The sequence below is a fragment of the Protomyctophum parallelum genome (genome assembly GCF_964188405.1).
Source record: "Protomyctophum parallelum genome assembly, chromosome: 4".
NCBI classification, from domain to species: domain Eukaryota; kingdom Metazoa; phylum Chordata; class Actinopteri; order Myctophiformes; family Myctophidae; genus Protomyctophum; species Protomyctophum parallelum.
In genome coordinates this window covers 54,704,452-54,725,005 of record NC_139700.1, presented here as the reverse complement: position 1 = coordinate 54,725,005, position 20,554 = coordinate 54,704,452, and the positions used below count along the sequence as shown (strand labels likewise).

At 43.7% G+C, this 20,554-nt stretch overlaps 1 protein-coding gene across 1 annotated transcript in view; it reads right to left on the bottom strand.

The window, feature by feature from the left end:
• Nucleotides 1-20,554, bottom strand: part of LOC310857311 (cadherin EGF LAG seven-pass G-type receptor 1-like) — a 115,202-nt gene that overhangs the window by 57,925 nt on the left and 36,723 nt on the right. Inside the window, exons 6-10 of the mRNA XM_083762925.1 lie at nt 6,440-6,597; nt 4,431-4,594; nt 3,881-4,006; nt 1,630-1,796; nt 570-641 (exon numbers count right to left, since the gene is read on the bottom strand). Of these exons, the coding sequence (XP_083619051.1) occupies nt 570-641; nt 1,630-1,796; nt 3,881-4,006; nt 4,431-4,594; nt 6,440-6,597 (687 nt within the window). The remainder of the gene's footprint in view (nt 1-569; nt 642-1,629; nt 1,797-3,880; nt 4,007-4,430; nt 4,595-6,439; nt 6,598-20,554) is intronic.

Sequence of the window (20,554 nt, the reverse complement as noted above, 5' to 3'; positions counted from 1 at the left end):
TATAAACACTGTAGTACTCCAGGTCAATAACGTTGTATTTATAGACCCACCTGGGTGAAGTCCAGCCCTATAAACACTGTAGTACTCCAGGTCAATAACGTAGTATTTATAGACCCACCTGGGTGAAGTCCAGCCCTATAAACACTGTAGTACTCCAGGTCAATAGTGTAGTATTTATAGACCCACCTGGGTGAAGTCCAGCCCTATAAACACTGTAGTACTCCAGGTCAATAGTGTAGTATTTATAGACCCACCTGGGTGAAGTCCAGCCCTATAAACACTGTAGTACTCCAGGTCAATAACGTTGTATTTATAGACCCACCTGGGTGAAGTCCAGCCCTATAAACACTGTAGTACTCCAGGTCAATAACGTTGTATTTATAGACCCACCTGGGTGAAGTCCAGCCCTATAAACACTGTAGTACTCCAGGTCAATAACGTAGTATTTATAGACCCACCTGGGTGAAGTCCAGCCCTATAAACACTGTAGTACTCCAGGTCAATAGTGTAGTATTTATAGACCCACCTGGGTGAAGTCCAGGTCAATAACGTTGTATTTATAGACCCACCTGGGTGAAGTCCAGCACGGCCACACGCTTCACCCCGAGGAAGACCTGGAAACGCAGGTGTCTGCTGCTCAGCTGGACAAACAACAACAACAACAACAACAACAGGGAGGTCAGTGTCAGTCAGGGGAGGAAATGAAATCAGTGGTAGAACGAGATGAGATGAGATGAGATGAGAGGGAGAGAGAAAGGCAGGAAGACAGATAGAAAGGGAGGGAGAATGAGAGAGAGAAAATGTTTCATACTTTATTTCCCCAGTGCATGGACTCCACTAGAACCCATGCTGCTTTAACCCATTTTGAACCGACGTCGGAATTTAAAAAATGTCTTCAGACAGTTTTATGAAATACCTCATGTTTCTGTATCAGTGCCAGTGGTGCTCAATATTTCATGTCAAGGACCCCAAAAACTATATATGTAATTGGCCACCGACCCCCATCTGAAAATATGTTGTTCCAGGGACCTCCCCAGAAGCAGAGAGTTGAGTTAAAAAAAACATTCGCTCTGAAAGAATATATATTCAAATATTTGTGCCACGCTATGAGCTTCTATTTTTCAATAGCTTAAAAGACCAAAAGGGGTGTTTTAACCCAGAATGGGTTAAAGCACCTCTGGTATTTCTTAATGTTTTCCAGCTGTTTCATTTTCCTATACCAGCCTGTAGTCAAAGTGCAAGACATTGATACCAGAGGCATCATAGACATATATTTAGAATGTTGTGTATTTGTTGTGTGAAGTTCAACATTTAAGCTTTCCATGAAGGGGCATTTGGCTAAAAGGTGAAGTATTATTAACTTTCCCTTCACATTGCCAACGTGAGAATAGGCCTACAGTCTGGTTGCCCTGTAGTGGTGTGTGTGATTTCAACCCACAACCGTGTGCGGTATGGTAAGAACATGAGGGCGGGAAATAGGAAGAAAAATGCTGACAGCAGAAGGTCTACTTAGCATATACTCCTGACATAGTGCCGTATCTATAACACAGTCCTAATGTATTGTTATTGTTCTATTCCCTTGATGCTTTTTAACATTCCATTATCATTAGACATGTTCCAGATGCTCACCAGCAGCTGTATCCTGGAGAAGTCCCCAGCGTTGGCCTGCAGCAGAGTCCCAGAGCTCTGGCGCGTCCTGAACATCAGCCCCAGGTACCAGGGGATGGCGATGGTGACCTCCGGCTCCTGCCACCACACCAGAGCATGGCCGCTGAAGTGCTGGGGGGACGGCATGACTGTGTAGGGCAAGGAAGGAAGGATTGAGACATGAGATATAGCATTATGTTATTATGTTAACGATAATATAGTACTGTAGTAGTTGTGAAATACTAATGTATTCCTGAAATAGTCCTAGGAATGAGTTACAAATGTGACGACTCTAGGAAGGGTATGGCCTGGTCAGCCTGCAATGACATGCATAAGATCTGCTCATCCCAGCTTAGTAAGATGTTAAAAGTAAAAGATATTTAGGACGACCGTTGAGCCGATTCTACTCTATGGCTCTGAGACATGGACCCTTCCAAAGAAACTAGAGAAACGGTTGGATGGCACCTTTACACCCGCCTTCTAATGAGAGCGCAAAATCTGTCTTGGAAGAGAAGAGCCACCCATCGACTGATCTAATATACTGCAACCTTCCCTGTGTTTCTACACTAGTCCACCCATCGACTGATCTAATATACTGCAACCTTCCCTGTGTTTCTTCACTAGTCCACCCATCGACTGATCTAATATACTGCAACCTTCCCTGTGTTTCTTCACTAGTCCACCCATCGACTAATCTAATATACTGCAACCTTCCCTGTGTTTCTTCACTAGTCCACCCATCGATTAATCTAATATACTGCAACCTTCCCTGTGTTTCTTCACTAGTCCACCCATCGACTAATCTAATATACTGCAACCTTCCCTGTGTTTCTTCACTAGTCCACCCATCGACTAATCTAATATACTGCAACCTTCCCTGTGTTTCTTCACTAGTCCACCCATCGACTAATCTAATATACTGCAACCTTCCCTGTGTTTCTTCACTAGTCCACCCATCGACTGATCTAATATACTGCAACCTTCCCTGTGTTTCTTCACTAGTCCACCCATCGACTAATCTAATATACTGCAACCTTCCCTGTGTTTCTTCACTAGTCCACCCATCGACTAATCTAATATACTGCAACCTTCCCTGTGTTTCTTCACTAGTCCGATCCAGAAGAACACAGTTTACTGGCCACTGCTACAGAGCTGACAATGAGGTTATATCTTCCCTTCTACTCTGGAGTCCTGCCTCAAAGCAGACCAGAGGTAGAAAACTGTCGTTCCCTGATGTCATCGCTAGGGACACATGCATCAGTAAGCAGGAACTGGAGATGGCAATGAAGGACCGGGAAGTCTGGTGTGGCATTGTGAAATCCATGATCTCGACCGCGGTCGAAAAATGATGAATGATGGAGAGATGATGATGTGACGACTCGATACAGATATTGCTCACTAAATAAAGTGTTTCCTCGATATACAGTACCTATATAATGTCCTTCCATGCAATGCACACAAAATCCATGTCGTGAATGATTGATAAGGCTCTACATTTCTTCACATGAGGATATGGATAATGCCAAAGAAAATCCAAACGCATGTGTTGTGCACACATACAGTTCACAACCAATAGCTCGGCATCCGTTACAATACAAAGGAAGCCATTTTGATCATGGGTTGCAATCATCAATAACACAGAGTTAAGCTAAAACTATAAGCTCTTGGAAAATGTAGAGCTACTTCTAATCTGATTTTGTTCTTTCTGATAGATTTCACAACGAAATGGAAATGTTGTCGAGCATAATTGACTTCAGAGGCCAGTTTTAGGGGTATAGCGATCAGCGACAATAAGCAGAGGAATTATATCAACAGTATTCTTTTTTTTACAGTGCAGTATTGTCTCGTCTAATGGACAAGACAACCTGTGCACTCCTGCAGGGTTTAAGGTCAGTGTTATTATTGTGGAATGCAGGAATGTGAGGGTTTCTTTCATTGGCAGGAAACATGACCCCATTAGCGTTTACTGTCCGTTTCCTCCAAGCTGGGCTTCATGCGGGAATTACTGGAATTCTGTATTTGTCTGACAAAGTGCACGTGGTGAAATACAATGACATGCGCACACACGTGCGCTTGTAAACACACGTGCATGGACACATTATATCTATTTCAAACCAAAACATTTTCGACAGAGGCAGGCAGACACGGACGCGCGCACGCACGCCCGCACACGCACACGCACACACACACACACACAGTCACAGGGTCACACGCACAGTCACTTCTCTTTTACCTTGTTCACAGTTCTTGCCCCCGAAGCCCAGTGGACAGTCACAAGCGTAGGTGCCCCATTTATTGACACACGTTCCTGCATTTTGACACACGACGTTGGAGCAGAAGTCCTTCTTTGCTGTACAACCTGAGTGCACCAAAAATGGGGGAAAAAAATAGTTATTGTATACCAGGGTTACATGTGGTTAAGACAATGATGTGTCTCTCATGATGAACAAACAAAAAAAGGTTTTCAAAGTAGAACAGGTTTTTCCCAAAGGGTGAAAATTGCAGACTTGCAAAGAAAAGGATTCCAAGGCCCTCTGTCTTTGATGAAAAAACGTATATATTTAAAGATGGAGTGCCACAATTTTTGTATTTTTCCAGTTTTTCATGTGTCTATGAGGTGACAGTACTTCATTAGACACCCTGGAGTCGTTTGTATATGCAATGATGTATTTGTATTTAGGGTTTCTTCCTGGAGGCTGAACCATTGACAGTCAAACGTGCCAATGAAAAAAACTATAATATGTAATATAGTGACACTCCATCTTTAATGATGCGCCTCATACCCGCATAGGTGCCATTGTTAGCGATGAAGCTAGCCATGTCCACAGGCTGGCTGTCGATGGTCAGGTCCTTCATGCAGCCCACAAAGTTCCGGTTGGTAACTGGGAAATCTTCCGGTAGGTTGGGAACTCCGCCAAGCAGCAGCGGTCCAGTCAGGTCTAATGACCTTAAGGCATGAGCAGAAAAACATCAAATTCAATCTAAACTTTAAGGCAGGGGATGAAAGACTTGGTCTTGTCCGTGGCAAATTTTAGATTTGATCCGTTACTGAATTACTGAACGGTTTTCTCCAGAATATGTTACTACTAAACTACGGCACATTACGAGTCCAACGTTTTCAAACGTTTTATTTGCAAGAACCCCCTTAACTCTTGAGTGTACAAATGGAACCAAATGTGTCTGTTAGATTTTAAAGTACTGCTTTTATTTATATTTGCAAACGCATTAGTCCATGTGGGCTATGACACATAAGTGTGAGTGAGTGAGTTGGCCCAGTTATAGCTGCCAACAGTCGAAGGCCCTGATGAAAACCAGAACAGGGTGCAAAGCACAGGCATTGTTTTTCATCTACTTTATCTACTTATCTACTAAGGACAACTTTGGGTTTTTTCAACCAGGTTATTAGAAAAATAAAGTAAAAAGTAAGTAAATAAGTAAATAAAGTAAAAGAGGAGTGTTTTTTAATTTGCTGCTTTCTTTTGTTCTAGCACATTTTGACAGGGGGGCGGGGGCATTCGAACATGGTGCTAAATATGTATTTGTTTTGCAACATTTTACGGAGATTTCTTTTTTATTATCTAATATAGTCCTACTAGACCTAAGGAAGCCTACTGTCTCTGTCCCTCTATAAAAAAAAGAATAAAAAAAAGGCGAAAGCCACAAAAAAATATATATATATAAAAACAAATAGCGTCTCTAAAGCTCACAATACATCCCAACACAATGCGTTGTGAGCTTATAGATTGGCTATTTTCTGCTCAGAGATTTGGTGTGGACTGAGGTAAACAGATTAACATATCAAGTACAGAGCCGACCCCAGTCAACTGAGTATTAGTTCACTAAGTACAGGAGGTTCAAGTGGTTAAATTCTGCCATGTAAAATAAAGTACTTTTTCCTTTTGTTTTTCTACAAGACTGTTTTAGATTTATTGAAAGATTATACTCTCACCCGGGAAGAAAGTTCAAGCTATAGTGATCACAAAACTCCCTGTTTCTTTGAATGACCACTGCTGACATAGCAGGTATTCATGAATACATTTAAATAATGACCTCTTTTGTACAGTATTTATGTTAGAGCAAAACGGAGCATTTAAATGTGAATAAGAAATTAGGTCATATACTGTATAGGAGATTTGCATAAGAATTGAGACTCATGGATTTAAGGAGGGCATTCTGAACAACAAGCATCAAGAGCAGTCTAAAGACACAGAGACCCTGTTTCCACAATGTGAACTGGTTCAGTTCTTTGTGGTTCTTAGTCCATGGGCTCCAAAATTGGAATTCATTATGAATTGAGTGCGCAAAACCATATACAGTATATTAGATTGGCATCACCATGAAACTTCCCCAATTGATTACTTACACAAAGACAATGATTTATTGTATTACAAATTTTACATTTCTAAATATGCAAACGAGGCATTATATAGGAAAATATGCAAAGAATAGAAAATATGAAAAAGCTACTACTGTGGAAGGGTTATGTATTAATTTACTTATATTGATCCTATAAACAATTTGATAGTTTATTATAGTTTTGCCCACCAATTTTGGAGCTCTGGCTCATGGACTAAGAACCAAAAAGAACTGAACTGAAAGAACTGAGAGAGAGAGAGAGAGAGAGAGAGAGAGATAAAGAGATAGAGGGGAAACCAAAGAGAGACAGTGGAATCATGGATTGATTCATATATACTGTACATACATGCCCGTCGTTGCCCGATGCCCGTGAGCAGCACACATGCACACGCACCCCACACACACACACACACACACACGCGCAAAGACAACTCACTTCTTCAGTCCAGTCTGTGTACCCTGGGCCGCACAAGAGTAATTCCCAATCTGGCCACCGAAGCGAATGGCCATGGCGGTGTCACAGTCGTCCACGGCGACAACCGCCACCTTGTCCCCCGAGGGCCCGTGGGGGGTGCCGAGGCGACCGATGTTGGGCTGGAAAAGAGGAAGGCCAAGCGATGTGCGTTAGGAGGAGGAGGACCACAACAGTGTTGATTTGATGTGCGTTAGGAGGAGGAGGACCACAACAGTGTTGATTTGATGTGTGTTAGGAGGAGGAGGACCACAACAGTGTTGATTTGATGTGCGTTAGGAGGAGGAGGACCACAACAGTGTTGATTTGATGTGCGTTAGGAGGAGGAGGACCACAACAGTGTTGATTTGATGTGTGTTAGGAGGAGGAGGACCACAACAGTGTTGATTTGATGTGCGTTAGGAGGAGGAGGACCACAACAGTGTTGATTTGATGTGTGTTAGGAGGAGGACGACCACAACAGTGTTGATTTGATGTGTGTTAGGAGGAGGAGGACCACAACAGTGTTGATTTGATGTGTGTTAGGAGGAGGACCACCACAACAGTGTTGATTTGATGTGTGTTAGGAGGAGGAGGACCACAACAGTGTTGATTTGATGTGCGTTAGGAGGAGGAGGACCACAACAGTGTTGATTTGATGTGCGTTAGGAGGAGGACGACCACAACAGTGTTGATTTGATGTGTGTTAGGAGGAGGAGGACCACAACAGTGTTGATTTGATGTGTGTTAGGAGGAGGACCACCACAACAGTGTTGATTTGATGTGTGTTAGGAGGAGGAGGACCACAACAGTGTTGATTTGATGTGCGTTAGGAGGAGGAGGACCACAACAGTGTTGATTTGATGTGCGTTAGGAGGAGGACGACCACAACAGTGTTGATTTGATGTGTGTTAGGAGGAGGACGACCACAACAGTGTTGATTTGATGTGCGTTAGGAGGAGGAGGACCACAACAGTGTTGATTTGATGTGCGTTAGGAGGAGGAGGACCACAACAGTGTTGATTTGATGTGCGTTAGGAGGAGGACCACCACAACAGTGTTGATTTGATGTGCGTTAGGAGGAGGAGGACCACAACAGTGTTGATTTGATGTGCGTTAGGAGGAGGAGGACCACAACAGTGTTGATTTGATGTGCGTTAGGAGGAGGAGGACCACAACAGTGTTGATTTGATGTGCGTTAGGAGGAGGAGGACCACAACAGTGTTGATTTGATGTGCGTTAGGAGGAGGAGGACCACAACAGTGTTGATTTGATGTGCGTTAGGAGGAGGACCACCACAACAGTGTTGATTTGATGTGTGTTAGGAGGAGGAGGACCACAACAGTGTTGATTTGATGTGCGTTAGGAGGAGGAGGACCACAACAGTGTTGATTTGATGTGCGTTAGGAGGAGGAGGACCACAACAGTGTTGATTTGATGTGTGTTAGGAGGAGGAGGACCACAACAGTGTTGATTTGATGTGCGTTAGGAGGAGGACCACCACAACAGTGTTGATTTGATGTGTGTTAGGAGGAGGACGACCACAACAGTGTTGATTTGATGTGTGTTAGGAGGAGGAGGACCACAACAGTGTTGATTTGATGTGTGTTAGGAGGAGGACCACCACAACAGTGTTGATTTGATGTGTGTTAGGAGGAGGAGGACCACAACAGTGTTGATTTGATGTGTGTTAGGAGGAGGAGGACCACAACAGTGTTGATTTGATGTGTGTTAGGAGGAGGAGGACCACAACAGTGTTGATTTGATGTGCGTTAGGAGGAGGACCACCACAACAGTGTTGATTTGATGTGTGTTAGGAGGAGGACGACCACAACAGTGTTGATTTGATGTGCGTTAGGAGGAGGAGGACCACAACAGTGTTGATTTGATGTGTGTTAGGAGGAGGACCACCACAACAGTGTTGATTTGATGTGTGTTAGGAGGAGGAGGACCACAACAGTGTTGATTTGATGTGCGTTAGGAGGAGGAGGACCACAACAGTGTTGATTTGATGTGCGTTAGGAGGAGGACGACCACAACAGTGTTGATTTGATGTGTGTTAGGAGGAGGAGGACCACAACAGTGTTGATTTGATGTGTGTTAGGAGGAGGAGGACCACAACAGTGTTGATTTGATGTGCGTTAGGAGGAGGACCACCACAACAGTGTTGATTTGATGTGCGTTAGGAGGAGGACGACCACAACAGTGTTGATTTGATGTGTGTTAGGAGGAGGAGGACCACAACAGTGTTGATTTGATGTGTGTTAGGAGGAGGAGGACCACAACAGTGTTGATTTGATGTGTGTTAGGAGGAGGAGGACCACAACAGTGTTGATTTGATGTGCGTTAGGAGGAGGAGGACCACAACAGTGTTGATTTGATGTGTGTTAGGAGGAGGAGGACCACAACAGTGTTGATTTGATGTGCGTTAGGAGGAGGACGACCACAACAGTGTTGATTTGATGTGCGTTAGGAGGAGGAGGACCACAACAGTGTTGATTTGATGTGCGTTAGGAGGAGGAGGACCACAACAGTGTTGATTTGATGTGTGTTAGGAGGAGGAGGACCACAACAGTGTTGATTTGATGTGCGTTAGGAGGAGGAGGACCACAACAGTGTTGATTTGATGTGCGTTAGGAGGAGGAGGACCACAACAGTGTTGATTTGATGTGTGTTAGGAGGAGGAGGACCACAACAGTGTTGATTTGATGTGCGTTAGGAGGAGGAGGACCACAACAGTGTTGATTTGATGTGTGTTAGGAGGAGGAGGACCACAACAGTGTTGATTTGATGTGCGTTAGGAGGAGGAGGACCACAACAGTGTTGATTTGATGTGTGTTAGGAGGAGGACGACCACAACAGTGTTGATTTGATGTGCGTTAGGAGGAGGAGGAGCACAACAGTGTTGATTTGATGTGCGTTAGGAGGAGGACGACCACAACAGTGTTGATTTGATGTGTGTTAGGAGGAGGACGACCACAACAGTGTTGATTTGATGTGCGTTAGGAGGAGGAGGACCACAACAGTGTTGATTTGATGTGCGTTAGGAGGAGGAGGACCACAACAGTGTTGATTTGATGTGCGTTAGGAGGAGGAGGACCACAACAGTGTTGATTTGATGTGTGTTAGGAGGAGGAGGACCACAACAGTGTTGATTTGATGTGCGTTAGGAGGAGGAGGACCACAACAGTGTTGATTTGATGTGCGTTAGGAGGAGGACCACCACAACAGTGTTGATTTGATGTGTGTTAGGAGGAGGAGGACCACAACAGTGTTGATTTGATGTGCGTTAGGAGGAGGAGGACCACAACAGTGTTGATTTGATGTGCGTTAGGAGGAGGAGGACCACAACAGTGTTGATTTGATGTGCGTTAGGAGGAGGAGGACCACAACAGTGTTGATTTGATGTGCGTTAGGAGGAGGACCACCACAACAGTGTTGATTTGATGTGTGTTAGGAGGAGGAGGACCACAACAGTGTTGATTTGATGTGCGTTAGGAGGAGGAGGACCACAACAGTGTTGATTTGATGTGTGTTAGGAGGAGGAGGACCACAACAGTGTTGATTTGATGTGCGTTAGGAGGAGGAGGACCACAACAGTGTTGATTTGATGTGCGTTAGGAGGAGGAGGACCACAACAGTGTTGATTTGATGTGCGTTAGGAGGAGGAGGACCACAACAGTGTTGATTTGATGTGCGTTAGGAGGAGGAGGACCACAACAGTGTTGATTTGATGTGCGTTAGGAGGAGGAGGACCACAACAGTGTTGATTTGATGTGCGTTAGGAGGAGGAGGACCACAACAGTGTTGATTTGATGTGCGTTAGGAGGAGGAGGACCACAACAGTGTTGATTTGATGTGCGTTAGGAGGAGGAGGACCACAACAGTGTTGATTTGATGTGCGTTAGGAGGAGGAGGACCACAACAGTGTTGATTTGATGTGCGTTAGGAGGAGGAGGACCACAACAGTGTTGATTTGATGTGTGTTAGGAGGAGGAGGACCACAACAGTGTTGATTTGATGTGCGTTAGGAGGAGGAGGACCACAACAGTGTTGATTTGATGTGCGTTAGGAGGAGGAGGACCACAACAGTGTTGATTTGATGTGCGTTAGGAGGAGGAGGACCACAACAGTGTTGATTTGATGTGCGTTAGGAGGAGGAGGACCACAACAGTGTTGATTTGATGTGCGTTAGGAGGAGGAGGACCACAACAGTGTTGATTTGATGTGTGTTAGGAGGAGGAGGACCACAACAGTGTTGATTTGATGTGCGTTAGGAGGAGGAGGACCACAACAGTGTTGATTTGATGTGCGTTAGGAGGAGGAGGACCACAACAGTGTTGATTTGATGTGCGTTAGGAGGAGGAGGACCACAACAGTGTTGATTTGATGTGTGTTAGGAGGAGGAGGACCACAACAGTGTTGATTTGATGTGCGTTAGGAGGAGGAGGACCACAACAGTGTTGATTTGATGTGCGTTAGGAGGAGGAGGACCACAACAGTGTTGATTTGATGTGCGTTAGGAGGAGGAGGACCACAACAGTGTTGATTTGATGTGTGTTAGGAGGAGGAGGACCACAACAGTGTTGATTTGATGTGCGTTAGGAGGAGGAGGACCACAACAGTGTTGATTTGATGTGCGTTAGGAGGAGGAGGACCACAACAGTGTTGATTTGATGTGCGTTAGGAGGAGGAGGACCACAACAGTGTTGATTTGATGTGCGTTAGGAGGAGGAGGACCACAACAGTGTTGATTTGATGTGCGTTAGGAGGAGGAGGACCACAACAGTGTTGATTTGATGTGTGTTAGGAGGAGGAGGACCACAACAGTGTTGATTTGATGTGCGTTAGGAGGAGGAGGACCACAACAGTGTTGATTTGATGTGCGTTAGGAGGAGGAGGACCACAACAGTGTTGATTTGATGTGTGTTAGGAGGAGGAGGACCACAACAGTGTTGATTTGATGTGCGTTAGGAGGAGGAGGACCACAACAGTGTTGATTTGATGTGCGTTAGGAGGAGGAGGACCACAACAGTGTTGATTTGATGTGCGTTAGGAGGAGGAGGACCACAACAGTGTTGATTTGATGTGCGTTAGGAGGAGGAGGACCACAACAGTGTTGATTTGATGTGCGTTAGGAGGAGGAGGACCACAACAGTGTTGATTTGATGTGTGTTAGGAGGAGGAGGACCACAACAGTGTTGATTTGATGTGCGTTAGGAGGAGGAGGACCACAACAGTGTTGATTTGATGTGCGTTAGGAGGAGGAGGACCACAACAGTGTTGATTTGATGTGTGTTAGGAGGAGGAGGACCACAACAGTGTTGATTTGATGTGCGTTAGGAGGAGGAGGACCACAACAGTGTTGATTTGATGTGCGTTAGGAGGAGGAGGACCACAACAGTGTTGATTTGATGTGCGTTAGGAGGAGGAGGACCACAACAGTGTTGATTTGATGTGTGTTAGGAGGAGGAGGACCACAACAGTGTTGATTTGATGTGCGTTAGGAGGAGGAGGACCACAACAGTGTTGATTTGATGTGCGTTAGGAGGAGGAGGACCACAACAGTGTTGATTTGATGTGTGTTAGGAGGAGGAGGACCACAACAGTGTTGATTTGATGTGTGTTAGGAGGATGAGGACCACAACAGTGTTGATTTGATGTGCGTTAGGAGGAGGAGGACCACAACAGTGTTGATTTTGACAGCAAAGTTTGATTTTAGTTTTAGTCATAGTCTCTTGGTTTTCATTTAGTTTTTGTCACTGGAATGGTTTCGTGTTGGTCTAGTTTTAGTCGACTATATATCATAAGATTTAGGTTGACTAAATCTACAGTTGATTTAGTCGACTAAAATGTATTTTGGCAGGCCTTGATGCCATCGTAATGACTGATTTTACACTTGCTGAAACTATAGCCGATCTATAAGCTCTCTGTAGATTGGCTATTTTCAACATGCAAACCAAGTGTAAAATGAGTTATACTGGATCTCTTGTCCACTAGTCCCTTCCTAACATTTTAGTCTAGTTTATAATTGTCCATATATTTAGTCTTAGTTTTTAGTCATCATAGCTTAGTTTTCATTTAGTTTCGGTTTAGTTTTCGTCAGTGAAAAAAGGTAGTCGACGAACATTCTTTGTCATAGTATTAGTGGACACAGTGTTCAGGGAGAGAAGAGGATGTAGAGGTTTTAATGAGCTCCATTAGTGAGACATGGACTGCATATCATTTTAATCATTTTTAAATAGATCAACTAGCCGATCTACATCTGCACGTTGTGAGCTTGTAGGTCAGCTATTTGAACTATTTTAAAAGGTTTTTTTAAATAATAAAAAAGGCAAATAAGTTTAGGGATAAGGGATAAGCAAGATATAGCACTTGGTGTGTCGAGGGAAAAAAGTTGTGGCCCAAGGATCGACCCCTGGGGGACCCAAGGATCGACCCCTGGGGGACCCAAGTATGCAGTGGTCTAAGTGGTTATCTTATGGAAAATAAACAAGCAAACATAGCCAGCAGACATCATTTCACCATGTTCAATGTCTGCTTCACAACAGGAGGAAAGACAGTGGCAAACACACAAGTTAAGCCTAAATTATACTCCGACTCCGTAGTACAATGGCATCCCACTGACCTGCCATGACATGCCAAACAGGTTCACTTTTAACCACTTAAGCCCTAAATACATTGTCAGAAGCCAGAGAGTTCAAGTAGCTGATCTACAAGCTCCCAACGTGTCACAATGTGATGTGCTTTGACTACTGTGAGCTTTTTTCCCCCTTTTTTTTTTCTCAAATCTCTTTTTAAACGTTTCACCTATAGAGCGTCGCAGACCCGCCCCCTTTCATGACAACGAGAGTCCCGGAAAATAATTCCCTGATCATTTTCCCCATAGACTTTTCAAAAAGTATTTATTTAAAGACGTTTATGCTGCAGACAAAGCAAACTCGAGTTGTGACAAATCATGACAATAAACACAATGTTTTGGGCAAATCAAATAATTTGTTAGAAGAAAAACAAAACAGAAAAGTGTTTTTCTTCTTCTTTCTAATTATTTGATCGGCCAAAAACATTGTGTTTATTGTCATGATTTGTCACAACTCGAGATGGCTTTGTCCGTGGCATAAACGTCTTTAAATAAATACTTTTTAAAAAGTCTATGAGGAAAATGAACAGGGAATTATTTTCCGGGTCTCTAGTTGCCATGAAAGGGGGCGGGACTGCGGCACTCTATATTGACATGCCCAAAATGTACAGTAAATGCCAGGTTGAAAGTGGTTTCCAAAAGGCTTCTGGACCAATCAAAGTCCAGCCTTATCTGTTTATTATGCCGCTGCATGATGGGACACAGCTGCATAATAGCATAGAGCAGCATAAGGCGAGGTTTGTTTGGGTCGAGTGGCTGCAGCGTGAAGAGCCCGCTAATCGCTCTGTGGATCGGAGATCCCTTCACATTGATGTCTAATTGGATTAAGGGAAGCGAGACTGTGGTGGGCAGACAAACAGTGAACGCTGGAGAGCTCCATGTAATGTCTTTTACATTTTAAAGGTTTTTATGTGACACCCCCCCCTTATCTCTCCCCAGGGTAACATACAATAAGGAGGCAGGTGGATGTTCAGTCTGGGTCTATCTATGAGGACGCTATGACATCACAGCACCCATAGCGGGCTGGCTGGTGGACACATGAGGTCATCTGTTGTGAGGATAAAACCAAAGCACTAAAGGGTTAACTAGGGTTTCCAAACCTTTTCAGCTCCAAACCCCAAAACAGAAATGTGTCTCCCTGGCCTGCATCCTGGGACCATGACCATGTTGTGTTGGTTCCACCCACTGACTAGTAACGTGACCCGTGGGTGTCTATTTAAGTGGGTTTGACCAGATGAAGAGCCTTGGCTCCAAACGTCGTCAATAAATAAACCTTTTGGAGCATATGAGTGTGCTGAGGGTTCCCTTCTCTTTTCCTGCATCATGGGACCCAAATATAAAATGAAGCACAAAGAATACGATGTGAATCTTAGTATCTATGCATCTGCCTGAGTGAACGAACGCAGCATAAGCATTACAGTAGTGAGCTGTGACTTGCAAGCCCTGGTCCTTTCTAATGATGTCACTGTTCTTGGAGTTTGCCTCAGCAACAAGACAAGGGAATGTGCTCTAGCTGTTCTGTTGAACACTGTCCCTGAAACACTGCACTGGAGCAGAACACTGTCCCTGAAACACTGCACTGGAGCAGAACACTGTCCCTGAAACACTGCACTGGAGCAGAACACTGTCCCTGAAACACTGCACTGGAGCAGAACACTGTCCCTGAAACACTGCACTGGAGCAGTGGGTCACAGTGGGTCACAAACCTTTTAGCCCGTCAACCTTAAAGGGATAGTTCAGATTCTTTGAACTAAAGCTGTATGAAAAACCACTATATATGAAATTAATATAGTGGTTGCAACTGTATTAATTGATTGCCCGAGTCCCGTGGTGGGAGTTCTGCTCTGGTTTTGGTCAATATTAAACCCATTCTGGGTCCCGACCCATTGTTTGGTTATCAGCAACTTCCATTCCATATATAAAGTCATAATTATATGACTTAATAATAATAATAATAATAATAATAATAAATAATCTTTACTGTCAACTATCAGTGAACAAGAAAGATACCATATATAATGTCAAATGTATGGGGTGGCCAATTGAATTAACATAAAGTATGTGCTGCTGACAGTATCAGTAAGCATTCAGCCAGTTGATTTAAGGACAATATTGTGAAGATTGCGAGAAAGAGCAGAACAACTTAAACTCTACACAGACCAGAACCAGACCAGACCCAGACTGCATTCTCCTCAGTGGACGAGCACGGGACAAAGAGAACAGCTGTTCCTTCCTTGCTAATCACTTTACTGTACAAACCGTCAGTGTAATTTGGGGTCACAGTGGATTATGAGTTATGATGACATAAAGAAGCACAGTAATCCAGAGACGCTGTTTATCCCTGAACGTCTGAAGTGGAAAATTGGTATTCCGGGGTGGGGGGGGGGGGGGGGGGGGGGGACATGGACAGTGTCACTATAGTTAAGAATGAATTGATTGTATCAAGGCCACTTCCATCGCCAGAAGTGCTATATTGATCAAAACCATCAGAACCAACTACAATTACAATTTAGGCATTTAGCAGACACTACTTACACTACTTACAGTAAGCAAGGTGAACACGATGACATGCATCTAAGGCATAGCGAAGGTGTAGACCTGCCCCACAGGCAGGAGAATGTAATTTATTCTTTGAATTGTTTTGTTTTTTTTGTTCCATTCCTAAAGCCAATTTTGCTGCTGCTCTGACAAAACTCTGTCTAATCAGCACTAATAATAATATTTCTAATGCGATTAATCCGTCCTCAAAACCCTGGGCGGTTAAGCTCAACCGTCTGGGCACCTAGGCTGCCCAGCCAGCCGACTCCCGAGCCCGACGGCCTTCGCCGCGTGTCACTCTCTCCCCATTCAATAAATAAAGGCATGAAAAGTCCCAAAGAAAAAGAGAATAGAGTGAGAATCGAGGGCTTCTATCACTCCAGTGCACCAGTATTGAATCACTGCTACAGAGACCCTTTGCATTCAGTGACATGTGCCATACCTCCGGGTCTGTAATGAAGTACGCTTGCATGACTAAAGCCTGGCGCTGACTCCAGTGGCATCCCTGTCACATCTCCACAGATCTGTGTAAACCTAGCAGTATCTATACACGTAACATCAACGAGCATCTTTCGCTAGCTTTAGCCTCAGGAGGACATAGTCTTACATGCTAGGCCCATTGTCCACAGTGACGGAACAGGAGAGGTGTCTCAAAGGTATACATTACGCTCATGACTATGGCCAAGTGAAAGTCCTTCAGTCAACGTATGTTAACTTTGTTCCCGATAGCCGAGAAACGAGCGATAGCCTCCAGGGTTCCGCCTACTCTTGGGGTATAGATTTCAAACAAATGATGGAAAATGATGATGAACCTGATGGAGAATAATTGACACAGTGGTAACAGGAGTAGTCCTTGAAGATATTTGAGCAAAGATCAGCCATAAGATCACTCATATACAAAGACTCGTGCGCGCGCAGCGCGCACGCACGCACGCACGCACGCACACACACACACACACACACACACACACACACACACACACACACACACACACACACACACACACACACACACACACACACACACACACACACACACACACACACACACACACACACACACACACACACACACACACACACACACACACACACACACACACACACACACACACACACACACACACACACACACACACACAGAAGGTCAGAATCTTCAATAGATCAAATTCTATGTACCCAGGTCACTCGATGCAGGTATAGTGCAGGAATATACACAATGCTTAGTCTTTAGGGTGGTTGTGTTCCATTTGATATCCTTCTCCTATCACAGCAACTCACAAATCTTGCTGCTGTGTTTGCACATTGTTGTACTTCGCCCAGCAGATATGGGATTTTTTTGTCGTTGGTCATGTTTTCAAAATCTCTGTGTGTGGTTGTAATCAGTGGGAAGTATGTGTCTCTGATGTCTTGGTACAATGGACAGATGGTTAGGAAGTGTAGCTCGGTTTCCACTTCATTTTGTGTGCAGTGAGTGCATAGTCTGTCTTCTCTCGGGATACACGTCTGCCTATGACGGCCTTTCTCGATCGCGAGACTGTGCTCACTGAGTCTGTACCTAGTTAAGATTTTTCTTTGTTTTGGGTCGGTCACGGTGCTCAGGTATTCTGCCACTGTGTATTCTCTGTTTAGGGCCAGATAGCATTCTAGTTTACTCTGCTTTTGTGTTGCTTCTTTCCAATGTGTCAGATAGTTTTCCTTTTGCTGTTTTATAATTTGGTTTAGTCCAATGGGTTTTCTATCTCGTGGCTCTGTTTGTGTCCGGAGTTCCAGGGCCAGGTGGCTGAGGGGGCATCTCTCTAGAGTTTCACTGTGTGTGAGTGCCTTGTTATGGAGTGCATCTAGGTCACTTTCTTTTAGGTGGTTGTAGAACTTGTAAAAGTGCTCTCTTTTTTATTTTGATTATGAGTGGGTATCGTCCTAATTCTGCCCTGCATGCATTATTTGGTGTTTTCCGCTGGGTACGGAGAATGGATTTGCAGAGTTCTGTGTGTAGGGTCTCGGTTTGGTGTTTATCCCATTTTTCAAGGTCATGGTTTGCTAAAGGTCCCCAGATCTCGCAACCATAGAGGGAAATTGGTTCTATCACAGAATCCACACACACACACAACTATACTTGTGAGGACATAAAAAAAAAGATGGCAATTTTCGAAACTAAATTTTTTCCTTTTTTGTGCGATATTTCACCCAATCCCTAAATATTGAGTTAAATAGCCTCTCGAGGCAGACTAAGAGGGTGCTGTGTTTCCTTTGTGTTGCCAATGGGTTCCCAGATTGGTAAAGAATTGAATAGACTTATTCCTAAATAATATCCTTGCCCCCCAAAAAAACTGAAACTTTGTCTAAACAAAAAGCACTTTGAAAATGATTCCTGGCACAAACGAACACCTCATCATGTAATAATGCTGAATTAAACCCTTATAGTTTACAAACATTGAGGATAAAGTCTATACGGTAATTTTAAAAGAGTTATGAATTCCAAGCAGCATAAACATTCTATACATAGCTTTTCTTGCAAGCCTACACCATGGAATTCCAGTTCATCAGTCCCCTGTCTCGTAGGCCCATAGCGCCTGTCATGTAGCGTACAAAGTTCATTGTCAGTCAGTGGTACAGCTACTGCTGAAAGGACAGCCACTGTCTCATGGTGAGGTCATGTTGCTTGAGGAGTTGCTTAAAACAAACGCGACACCCGCTGCCCTTTGAAACATGTGAGACGAGACCTTTCTTTCAACTCCCTGCTGACTACAGCCAGTCACTAGCGTGCAGAGAGTGTTAGAGAGGCAAGGGACAAAATTGGATTATTTTGTTTATCACCTGATTCTGACCCCTTGGCTTATCCCTAAACTTATTTGCCATTTTTGAGTGGTGCCCAACCACTCCTACAACCAGCAATGTCCGTGTACACCTATGTATGTGTTCACCTATGTATGTATGTATTAATGAGCACGAGTATGACTGAGTACCAGTAGGGGCGCTGTTTGCCAGAAACAGAGAGAGAGAGATAGTATTAGTGCTGCACTGTTGCCTGCTAATGAGAGAGAGAGAGAGAGAGAGAGAGAGAGAGAGAGAGAGAGGAGAGGAGGGGGGGGGAGAGAGGGGAGTTGGACCACTCAGTTCACACGGGTGTGATTTCTTGCTATTTTAAAACATTTTAAAATTGTACTAATAGCCGATCTACAAGCTAACAACGTGTTGATGTAGATTGGCTATAGTTGAACTATTTTTAAATGTTTTAAAATAGTAAAAATGGCAAATAAGTTTAGGGATAAGGGGTAAGGGGTGGCGCAAGATGGAGCCCAAAGTCTACTAGCCAGGATAAAAAAATAAATCTACACAAATCTGCTCAATACCCTAAATTTGCCTTAATCCAAGATGACACCATTGATAACCTATTATATGGCAATATTTTCTAAATGTCATTACTTACTACATACTTTATTTACTTGACTACAGGGGCTGAAATACCGTAAGAGGGCACTTTTGGACAAAAATGGCTAAAATAGCAGATCTACTGCGACGCCTTGAGAGCTTGTAGATCATCTATTTCATCAACACAGCACCCTTTATCTACTGGAGATGCGCTGTAACGACATGGACTTCTAAACAAACGAGTTCAACGCAAAACGCTGCGTTCAAGTTCAGGAGACTTGGGGAAATGTCTGTGTAGTGTGTAGTGCACGACGACGGCACGACGTGCCTCATGGTCACTACATAACGTTGGGGGACAGACATCTAAACCCAGGCTATAGGCTTTAGCATGCAGGAACAAAACAACATTCCTGGGAGAGATTAATCTGGTGTTGTTCCGTCGGTCAGTCAGACAGTCTGACTCGGGGCAGCTGAAATGTGTCATCGGGGGGAACTGATACAATAGGCCGACATGGCCGTCATTCTGCAGATGCCATCCTGACTAGATTAATTGGGTGAAACCTGACCAGGGCAATGAGCGAGAGCTGTCTCACCATTGTCACTGCTGACAGCTGGAATGCTATTGTTTGGCAACATTCATGTCAATACATAGTGGTGGAATAATGACACGGTGTGTACTTTGCACTGTGTAAAGTAACTATTTACTTAAGTACTGTACTTAAGTACTGTACTTAAGTACAGTTTTGAGGTATTTGTACCTTACTTGAGTATTTCCGATTTCCAATACTGTTACTTCTACTCCACTACATCCCAGAGCCAAACAATTTACTTTTACTCCACTACAATAATTTGGAAACTTTAGTTACTACTACTTACTTTGGAGATTGTAAATTTTGATTAGAAAACATACATTCACCACTTCAACCAACCCTATATATATACATTTCGGCCATTTGAAAATAGCCGATCTACAAGCTCACGATGCGTCACGGTGCGACACATTGTTAGCTCGTAGATCGGCTATTTTTAAAAGATTTTGTACACATTTTCAACTTGTATACAACGGGACATTCTGCAACATGAGTACTTCTTTAAGTACATTTTGATGCAGATACTTTTGTACTTTCACTCGAGTACATTTTGAATAGGGGGATTTCTACGCGTAACAGAGTTGCAGAGTTGTAAAATATAACTAGCTTGTGTGTAATGATTGGAGGTGGTGGTCTCCCTACTTTAACCCATTTAGGACAGGAGTTCTTGTCTTGAAAGGTATTTACAAAAAGGGGTTCCCGACTCCATAATGGGTGAATCTAGTTGAAATCACTGAAATTCCCTCTCTCTGTTGGGAGAGAGTAATGGACATGCCACTTACTTAGGGAAGTGTATTAACTGTATTATCACAATATTTGTAAGTTCAAATATTGCTATAATTTGGCATTCAAACAAACAAACAATAAATCTAACATAACATTAAATAATAAATATGAGTTTAGAATTCAAAGTTCGAGTAGCCAAATCTGTCCCGCTCCAACAATAAAAAAAATCCATTA